The 10,882-nt window shown below is 33.9% G+C and overlaps 1 protein-coding gene across 1 annotated transcript in view; it reads left to right on the forward strand.

Moving 5' to 3' along the window:
• Positions 1 to 371: 371 nt before the first annotated feature.
• The window catches only part of LOC148601808 (uncharacterized), a 31,587-nt gene continuing 21,076 nt past the window's right edge, over positions 372 to 10,882 (forward strand). Inside the window, 11 exon segments of the mRNA XM_088556228.1 lie at positions 372 to 550; positions 1,978 to 2,073; positions 4,012 to 4,176; positions 4,733 to 4,856; positions 5,020 to 5,170; positions 5,946 to 6,006; positions 6,734 to 6,856; positions 7,204 to 7,296; positions 7,874 to 8,000; positions 9,291 to 9,419; positions 10,396 to 10,662. Coding sequence (XP_088412354.1) covers positions 449 to 550; positions 1,978 to 2,073; positions 4,012 to 4,176; positions 4,733 to 4,856; positions 5,020 to 5,170; positions 5,946 to 6,006; positions 6,734 to 6,856; positions 7,204 to 7,296; positions 7,874 to 8,000; positions 9,291 to 9,419; positions 10,396 to 10,662 — 1,438 coding nt within the window. The 5' untranslated portion in view covers positions 372 to 448.

Here is a 10,882-nt window from a genome sequence, read left to right on the forward strand (position 1 = left end):
CGAACTAATAAATACTTTGCCGTGCGCGTTCATTTGCGAACTGAACGTAGTCTTTGTTGTTGTCCTAGTTATTTATTTGTTTATGTGCATAATTTCAGTATTTTTGTCTCTCTAGATCAAACCATGTAGAAAATATGCTTTTCAATAGATAAATGAATAATTAAAATTTAGACTGTTTGTTCTCTTTTTGAAATTTATTGTACATAACATAAACAACTTTAAACTACATGTAATTGGAATAATTACAAACTTTAATGTGCATTTTAGTACTTGAAATATCCCAGGTGTGTAATTGGCACCAATTAGGGAAAAAAACAAATCAATTCATAAAACACAGTTGACTAAATTTACTAAGAATGAAATATCTTATCACTAGGTGCACGGTACATTATCACCAAATACATAGAGGTTCCTGTCTGCAGCCAAAAATCGTAAAAGAAGTATAACCATGAAGAAAGGAAGGTTGTTACTTGTCGTTTATCTGATGTTTCAGCCAGGTTTTTGTAGTATTGAGGATTCTGAAATAACGGACGAGGACCTTTTACGTTACGTAAGTACAATTTGATAATACATCTAGACATACGTAGTACAAATGGAATCTGTCATGACGGAAGAAGACATGTTATTTTTTCCGTAAGTACATACAGATAATACAATTAAGCAGAATCTGCAATGTTGGACGATTATATTTTCCGTAAGTACAGTTAGGCAGAATCAACGATAACAGACGATTATATTTTTCCGTATGTAAAGTTAGGCAGAATCAGCGATAAAAGACGATTATATTTTCCGTATGTACATTTAGGCAGAATCAGCGATAACAGACGATTTTATTTTCCGTAAGTACATTCTGATGGTACTGGTCTTTTGTTGTACCCAGGTGTCTGAGACAGCGGACGGGGGACTTATTATACTTCCGGGTATTGAAAGCTGAGAGAACAATAAGGCTTGATGGTACCAAAAAATACAATTAACGAACAAGGATTAAAAATAAAAGTGCGAATGAAAGTTTCCCTCTAGTGATATTAATACTAAAATTTGGTAACGTACTTCTACAGAAAAGAATGGAAATATATCCCGGCAGAATTTTTACACCTACACAAGGCAAAAAAGTATTTCACGACATATATTGCAGACTCAATAAAATGGACTTAAGAAGAGTTATGTTTAGGACGTTACAAATATATTTGGAATAGTTCCATTGATTGTCTTGAGATATGATGAATCACTCCCTGGAATATTAGGGACACAACTCTTATAAATCATTAGAACATTTGCATTCAGTGTTTCACATCAATCTCGTGTAAGCATCAAAGTAACTTGGTTTGGTTTCAATCTATTTCAAATGAAAGCTTGATAAGCTTCGGTGAAATTGAATGATTCAGACATGTCACTGATTTCAAGAGTTATGTCTCTTACCCTAGGTCTACATCCTTAAGCACTAGCTCAACGTTCCAGAAAGGAAACTTACTTCGTATGCGCTTACATATAGCTATCTGGAATAAATGGGAAAATTAACTGAATAAAATAGGGAAAAGTGTAGAAACAAAAAATAAAAGGTGATTTTTACAAATTTACAAGAAAATTAACCGACAATTTATTGGTTGAATGTATGTTTTAATATACTTGTTTGTTTCCCAATCCAACATATATACGTTAAATTTATTGCCTTTCTTAAAAGATGTTTCATTTCGTTTTGCTGTACACGTAGTCATAATCAGTTAGTGTTAATTGCAATATATTTATCATGTATTTGTTATGGTTAAAGCAATTCTTTTATCATTGCGAAATGCAACAAATCTCTCGCACCGTGTTGCATAAGCGTGCTGCTTTTATGACCATTGTTTCTATTTTACATTCCAAAAACAGCTAATGGTTTCCCTGTAATAACAGAAACAAGACATTTCTGATGTGTGTGAATGCAAATAATCGGATTTCCCATTCCTCCAATCGCCGATCTTATATTTTAATTTACAGGCACTCGAGGATGAGTACGAGTATCGACCGATTGAAGTCGTCACAGGAAGTCAGGCTGGTGAATATAAAATTTTCCAGAAATTGTTGGAATGTGAAGTGAGTATAAATATAACCCAAATTATCTTCGTCATCTGAAAGGTAAATAACACTTATTTTATGAGCATATTATTCATGGACCATTATTAACGCTACTTATAAATAAGGGGGTTGACAGGGGGTATTTTATCCCGCTTTTTTTCTAGACCACCGCCCTCCCGTCTATGGCTTCCCGACCCCTATTATTGTTCCCAACCATAATCCCCGCTTCCCTTTCTTTCACTCGCGGTTCCTTATCTTTCAACCATCGATTCTCACCTCTTTAACCCCCGTATACCAACACCCTCCCATAAATGTACTTTTCATAAGTATTGCAACTTTAATATGAATACGAAGGATTGGTGTGGGCAAAGAGTGATAATTCGGGACGGGTAATCGTTACATTTTTTTTTCTGTTTATTTGGTGTTAGGTGAGAATATGTTAACATATTTATAAGGCAATTGGTCCTTTATTTTGAGTTGTCAAAATGAACTGTCTGTATTCATGGCCTCTTACTAGTATTAAGTAGCAGTCTGTATAAAAATCAGACTGATTCATGCATGTCAAAAACTCACTCAATTGACTTTCATTTCTAATTTTGAAACTTATGCAGACCATATAACTAAGTTTGTTAATCGGTTGTTTTACTTTTTAGAACAAAAAAAAAGACGTTATACAAGTTGTGTATGTAATTGACAATAAATAAGAGTAATGATTCTTGCTAGGGTTGATTTCGTTGTTTTCAGTGGGAGATAAATATATGATTTTCTAAACAAAGAGTATGAAATACAGAAATAAAAAGACTATCGTTACGTAATAATATAGCAAATGTGCACAGAAAACGCATTGTTTGTTTGGTGGTTTGTCTACAACTTAAATCATCTCGATCATAGGCAGTGTTTGAATTTATATAGACTTGAACGTAAAAATATCGCCGCAAATGTTACAATATTTGGAAATGCCAGCATGTCAACCTCTTCGAAAACAAATTTGCACTGACCTGGTAAAAAGTTTTGTTTTCAACTTCCTCGTACGCCACAAATCATTCATTTGTGTTTTAAATTGCATCCCGTCACACTCTCAAACAAATGAAATTATCGTGGACGGATTGATGATACACTTCCACTATTTATCTTTGAATGTGAACGAACAAGTTTTGCTATTTTTTTCGACAAATTCAGGAAACACAAAATTTCAAGAAACAAATTGAAGATGTGTGTCAAAGAATTACCACTTTTGAAGAGTATACAGTAATAAGTCTTTCATTTTGATAATTCTTCCTCTTATGAATTCCAATAAGTTAATGCACATCTTATATCAATAATTAAACTATTACAGATTAAGTGTTTTAGGTCAACATTTGGTCGAAAGTGCTTCTTTAACCGGTTAACAAATGAAAAAAATCGAATACCATGCGTCCATCATCATGCTATAATACATAGGACGAAGCATTACTTAACTTGCTACCTTCATAATCAAACTCAAATAACCGACTTATGTACATGTAATAGAGCATTATTGTCGATGTGACGGGTAAAATCTTATTATGTTTTTTGTTATATTTCTTTGCCAAATAATATTTCAAACATAAACATCAGTAATGAAAACATATTACTCTTATTACTGTATTTATCATATTGCATTTCTGCGCCATGAAAACTGATTTGGTCAACGTATCATAGTTTTCCTTTCCTCTTTCCTCTACCCCGGACTTTACTTTTTATCAGCAACTCGGCCGATGTTTTTAGAAATTCAGAGGACGCTTACCGGTAACCTGGTTCATGCTCCCGGTTGTTAGTGGAGTCCGAGTTACATATTTGCTTCTGTTACTTTGTATGTATGATTTTAGTTACTTTATGTTCTTTGCTGTGTATGTCTGTTTTCCAATTCTGGTCCGTGTCCCTGAATAACATTCTTTTGATTACCGCTATCACCTTGGTTTCCTTGATTATTCTTAGAAACTTAAGAAGAAACACAATTTGAACAAAATCGCGAAAGAGAAAACTTACGTTGACGACGAGGAGGTAGAATTAGATGACTTTGAATATCGGGAAAGAGCTGCAGAAATGGAAGGCAAAGATCCAACGAAAATATGGAAATCCCCAAAACTGAAGAATTTTCTGGTATGTCAGAAGTTGCCTTGAAAATCGTAATCCGTTACAAAAATAATATGGAACGACTGTAGCGCAACAAACAGATTTGTGCCCTTTGACCGAAAGTGTGATTGTTAATTGCAGAACATACAATTTTTATTGATCATGATTATATTGAAAATAATTTTTGATTAACTTTTGGTGAAATTATTCCGAATCTCCCCACGAACGAAACATAATGTAACGAGTCTCAAATCAGAAATTCAGCTCGTAACTTCTGATTTACATACTTATATTGACAAGGACGATGTGCATTGGCAAAACACAGTTTGTAATTTGTCTTTCTATTTGAATTCATTAAAACAAATCCAAAACAAACAGGCAGCACAAAACTGGCATCCACTGAAATGCTAAAATATTACAGATGTGATTGTATTGAACCGTTTAAATTCATTATGGATTTTCTTTTCTTTTTCTCATTTCCTTATGCTTATTGTTTTAAACCAATACTTATCTATTGAAATACTTATATCTAGTTTCGTTCGTAAACGGCTACTTCGAGTAAATATGGTTTTATACTTTAAAGGCAAAATACCCCTATTTACATACGTATAAGGAGAAGAGGAGAAGCAAACGACTTGCTACCGCCAACTCAGAAAGATACTGGCCAAATGGTATTATCCCGTACACGTGGACAGAACCTTATCAAGGTAATCTCCCGTCAAAAATAAAGCAACAAAGCCTTTCAATATTCAATCGATGAGTACAATGTATATGAGTTAACATGCCAGTTAGTTCATACAATATATACACATTTCATTTGATACTGGTAACGAAAACTACCATGGCTTGCTTATAATTTTTTATTTATAGGAGAAAATGCCATCAGAAAACGAGGTGTAATGAGAGCTTTCAACCACCTGCAATACTGGTCATGCTTAAGATTAGTAGAATGGACGGACCAAACCAAAGCGCAATACGAGCTTAATCATGATAGCAAACTATTTATGACAAGAAATGGAGGGTAATTGAAGTCAGCTTTGCAAATAATGTCTTTGTTAAACAGTTTAGAATTTTCAGTACTTGTCAGTCTTAGAATCAGACAAAATATATATAGTGTGGCAAATAAAGAAAAAAACCGCACAGATTTATTTGCATTATTCAAGTATTTATACATCACTACCTCTAAATAAAAACATCAGATTGTGTGTAAAGTTTGCAAGTTCAGTTGAAATGCACATGGAAAAATGGTGGGAAAATTAAGGAGCCAAAATATCTACTTCACAGATAATTCCGGATTAATTTAAATAAGCTTTTTGGTAATTTTCTAGATGTATTACATATGTTTGAGACAAAGAAGACCAAATCGAATTATGTACCAACCATTGCCTGTTTCTTACACATAATGGTACTGAAATCTACCTCGTCAACTACTTTTACTATGCAAAAATTAGAAAAAAAATACGACGATGTCATTCATCCTATGTCAGAGCGAAGCATAGTACGTGTTGTCCTTTTTAAAGAAGATGACATTTGAAGAAACCTATAGATCAAGAATGGTGATATGGTCGATAAATCTTGTTTGATATAATTTCTGCACTCATTTTTAGCTTCAGCAATCATCCAAACTTACCACCTATCGCTGGTTATATTTATAGGTATTACAAAATTAGAGATGTATAAACTTACAATTTCATATCCTAGGTATAGGGTATATCTGCAAACCAATACATATTCCTTCATTGTCCAAATCCTAATTTCATGTACTGCATTTCTTTTAAAAGTCTGGTAATTTGTAGGTGCAACAGTTTAGTGGGCAGATCTCCCTCAGATGGACAAAATGTCAACTGTTGTGAAGATGTAAATATATTTTTTTTTTCATTCCATGTGTTTGTCCGGTATCTTAAATTTCGTCCATTGTATATTCATTGATAAATATTATAGGGTTTTAAAACAAATGAGAAGAAACCACAGTTAAAATGATATAAATTTCTATGTCACGGTCATGACAATGATGAAGACAGGCATCAATAAGGGACTTCAAGCAATGACAAAAAAAAAAAAAACAAAAAACAAAAAAGCTGAAAACTGCACAACTCTCCTATGATGTCAGCTTCCGACTCTCATAATTCCTCATTTTCATGTTTCAAATGTGGTACAATTAATGAAATTAAGGATCTATGCAAGTCCTGTATATAGGGATCACATATGATAAGAAAGGTTGTGGACCTTTCTATCAGTCATTTTGTTAGATATCAGTAATAATGCTAGCTTCACTATTCCAATGCAACATTGATCGGCAAATAGGAGGGAGTGGGGGAATAATGGACGGTAAATGGGAAAAAAAGCAATGGCAAAATGCATACAGAAGATGTTGCAATGGAAAATGCATATAGAGAGCATAATGTATTAGAAATGGTACATGGAGCTAAAACCGTTTCGGAATAGAGCAACAGCAATTTGCGAACTGTGATTTAACAATGCGGAATTGGGTTGATGTATAAGAAAGGCATGATGTAAATACGTATATATGAAACTTGTTTCACTTAAAAGGTGTATTTATTATAGTCCTCTCGTATACTTACAGCAAGTTTGTGTTCATGAACTTTTTCACGCGTTTGGAATGTACCACGAACAGAAAAGTCCCTTGAGGAGAGATTTCATTCAGATAATCCATGAAAATATGGATATGGAAAGTAAGCTATAATATGTTTTTTATAAGTCATATTCTGTTACATTAACGTCACATTTCAAGTTTTCTTTAAATAAGAGCTTTTTATGCTGCACTAACATTTATTAATAAAAAGACACAAAATGGATCTCACTTGTACATTGCATCTTATTGTTTATCATTCATATAATACTTAAAGTTGTACACATATTTAAGATCACGATTAAACGACGGCTAATTCGTCTCCATGTAATGCAACCAGTCTAATTTCGAATAACTCAACTTAAATCATGGATGTTCAAAATAATGTTGTTACATCTATACCTAGTGAATCACTTTGTCTAGATCAGCACGTTTCGTATTACTATTAACTTTCAGTCGCAAAGTCAAAGTTGCCAAACTTCAGAGTATCAAGCCCACAACTTGTACGATCATACGGAAGATATGATCTGTCATCTGTCATGCATTACGGACCAACGGTAACTACATGAAAGTCTTAGAGTACAAACTACTAGTATTACAATGACAGAACCGGAGTATTCAAGGTGTTGAAACCCCATCTTTTTGGAAAACTTTGTAAATTTCGTGCAAACTTTTGACAAAAATGAGCAATAATAGCGTTGAATCCCCGATATATCTTGACCTCCCTTTTACGAAATCTGAATCCGCCACTGTTTTAAATGCTAGTTCTTACGACTTGATCTTCCAGACTGAGAAACATTTTGTCTTTAAAGAATATAATAAACAGAATGTACATTGCAGCTTACAAAATATACCACATTTCTCTTTGTGTAGTTTATATTGTGAAATATCATCAAACAATATATAGTTTTTGTCAAATCCCTAAATAATATTTCAAACCTTAAAATGTTCATTATAGCCAGGAACAAGGTTTGTTTCATTAGAAAAATCCGCTTGTTCGTACAATGTTAAATGTTTACAAACGTCAAACACTTTGGTCTAATATTTTCCTTCATAATTATAATAGTATGCAATAGAAACGCTTTCGACACCTTGACCTAAATAGAGCCTAATACACGATTCTACATGCTACAGGTCTATAACAGCAACTTTCAAGACACCATGAGTGTTCTAGATCCCGATGACAAGTTACTTCTTCTGAACGGAGATCCGAATAACTTTTACTCATTTCAAGTGATTTCGGATGTAAGCAATTGTTCTCGTGAGTACATATTTAATCTTTTTTTTTCAAATGAGTTGGTAACAATTTATTGGTATAATGCACTTGTTTATTCTTCGCTGAGTTGAAAAATACTGATTAGTTTTACATAGATTTAAAAATTTATTTCGCGGGGAAACCTTATTCGCGCTTTTCAATTCACCGCAAAAATAGCGGAAAATAATGCGTTAACATTATATTACCTTGGCTTTAACTGTAACCAACCTAATATCCTTCTGTGATGTTTATGTTGAAATAATCAACACTGCGATTTCGCTAGGTTTATTAACAAAAGTGACTTGTCTGAAATGCCTATTAGCTTCAGAATAACATTACTGTTTCGATGATCTCAGTGTAAAATGCTCGCCTCGATTGCGGTAGGTCGTGTGTTATATTTCGGTAAAGTCAAAACTTTCACATTAGTAGACACAGCTTCACCGGTATGTCCACGGTATTTAAGGAAGAGAGTGACGACTGATTGGCTGTGTGCTCGGGGTGATGATAAAAGCATGTTCCAATGTGTGCTTTGGATATTTGTAAGCTGTGAATCAGTACAATAAAGATCCAACCAAGCGTGTTTGTATAAAACAAACCAGGAACTGTTTGTCCCGTAATGAAAGAAATATTTACCTTAAGACGTTAAGCTCAATCAATAAACCATTTTTTTTCTCAGAAAATCTTAATTTAGCAAACATGTTTGTGTATCCATCTGCACCATGAAAACTGATTTGTTCATCGTGTCATAGTTTTCCTTTCCTCTTTCGTCACCCCGGATTTGACTTTTTTCATTAGCAACTCGGAGGGAGTCTCTGGAAAAGCAGAGGACTCTTACCCTATCGGCGCACCTGGCCTATGCTCTCAGTTTTTAGCAGAGTCTGAGTTGCTCATTTGTTTTTGTTACTGTGTATGTATCATTCTAGTTACTTAATGTTCTTTGTTGTGTATGTCTGTTTTCCATGTCCGGTCTTTGTCCCTGGATTACATTCTTTTGATTACCGCTGTGACCTTGTTTCCCTTGATTACTCTTTTAATCCTGTTAACAACTTATCTAAAAAGGGGTCTTTGCAAATTATCCGTTTCGAAAGTTTGAGATACATGTAGATAAAGCGCATTGTTGCCGTCCGAATTTCGTCACAAAAAATTAGCTGCAATTGAGTGGATTAATTTCCAATGTCGTGTGTGGCTATTTATTAATTTTGCAAATGATGTAAATAATTTGATATTAACTTCCTGTACGAGTTGTGATATGTATCTAGCACAACAATGGATTACAACTTCAGTTTTATTTTTCAGGTAACGACTGTGCCAATAATGTTGAATGTAAAAATTTTGGATATCTTACTCGAATTCGCGGGAGATGTCAGTGTAGGTGTATTGATGGTCTCGATCCATACAGAGCATGTTCGTCCATTTATTTTGCAGGTAATTACTACATAATTTTGTGAACGGTTACCTCAACATTAAACGAACTAGTATTTTAATTTAATTTTTGTAGTGTTATGCACATAAGGCAAGTTGTATTTGAAACAAATTTTCACCAACATTCTTTTTTTGTTTTTATTTTTTGTTTTATTATTATTGTTATTATGGTCCGTATTTATCCGACTGTGTAAGTGGATAAAAGCCATATAAACAGTCAAATCTATATGGATCAATAAGTGTTCTAATAATAGCATGAATTCTATGAGAATCATTTGTATATGTATTATTCGAAGCATATGCGTGTACTATTTGACTCGTTTGATCGAATCATTGGAAGTGTATGTGTGTGTATCGTGTGACTAGTTTGAATGAATAATTCAAAAGCAAAGCGTACGCGTGTATCGTGTCCTTCGTTTGTTTTAATCGTGCGAAACGAATGCGTGTATCGTGTGACTCGTTTGATTTATTCATGCGAAGTGTATGCGTGGATCGTGCGACTCGTTTGATTGAATCGTACACGACTATGCATCATGTAGTGTATAGTATGTGACACCAAGCTTTAAAACCCGACTGTAATGAAATAAAGAACTTAAATCATGTGCTAACTTATGTAAAATAACAGGATAGATGTGAAAATGTTTAAACGGCTCACAATGTTGATATAAAGCCAATATATATGTGTGCTGTTTCCTGTACTGCCTTGCAGAAAAATAGGGTAATGTAGGTAAGGATTATTTTGGGGTTTTTATATTATTATTCCTTTCTTTAACATAGAGTCTATGATAGAAAACAGTACTTAAGGAAACAGATTTTTAAAAAAGTAAAAATAAATAATAGGGTACTTATTTTTAGCAAATACGGTGGATGGCACTTCTAAATTTTGCCTAATCAAGAGTTCAGCTGTCCATTTGTAGTAACTTACTATAAAATGTAAAATGCACTTAGATTTAGATATTTCTTTTTTAATTTCAAAAAGATCTTACCCAAACATTAAATTGGCCGGGTGATGGTTTTACTCTTCTAAAACCAAAGACAGGATGTCCCCAGGGGTTTGTCGAGGGGCGCATTAGGTTCGCCACACTATTGAGCAAGAAGTCAGCGATAGAAGGTGCCCAGATTGACACAGATCAAACAAACTGGGAAAAGTTTTTCTGTACCAGAAAGTCAATAAACGTCGGTGGAACCAGTCAATGGGGACCAGGAAAATACTGCATATTTCAACATGGCAAATCATGTCCTGCAGGTAAACATTCATCTTACTGCGAAGGTAGTAACATGTAGGTCGTATGTAATAAAGTATGTCATTTGTTGAAAGAGTAACCAAGGGAACCAAGGTTATAGCGGTAATCAAAGAGTAATCAAGGGAACCAAGGTTATAGCGGTAATCAAAAGAATGTAATCCAGGGACAAAGACCAGACATGGAAAACAGACATACACAACAAAGAACATAGACTAACTAAAA

This window comes from Perna viridis, chromosome 12 (genome assembly GCF_037379345.1).
Source record: "Perna viridis isolate PV_CMFRI_1.1 ecotype Kerala chromosome 12, ASM3737934v1, whole genome shotgun sequence".
Taxonomy (NCBI): Eukaryota; Metazoa; Mollusca; class Bivalvia; order Mytilida; family Mytilidae; genus Perna; species Perna viridis.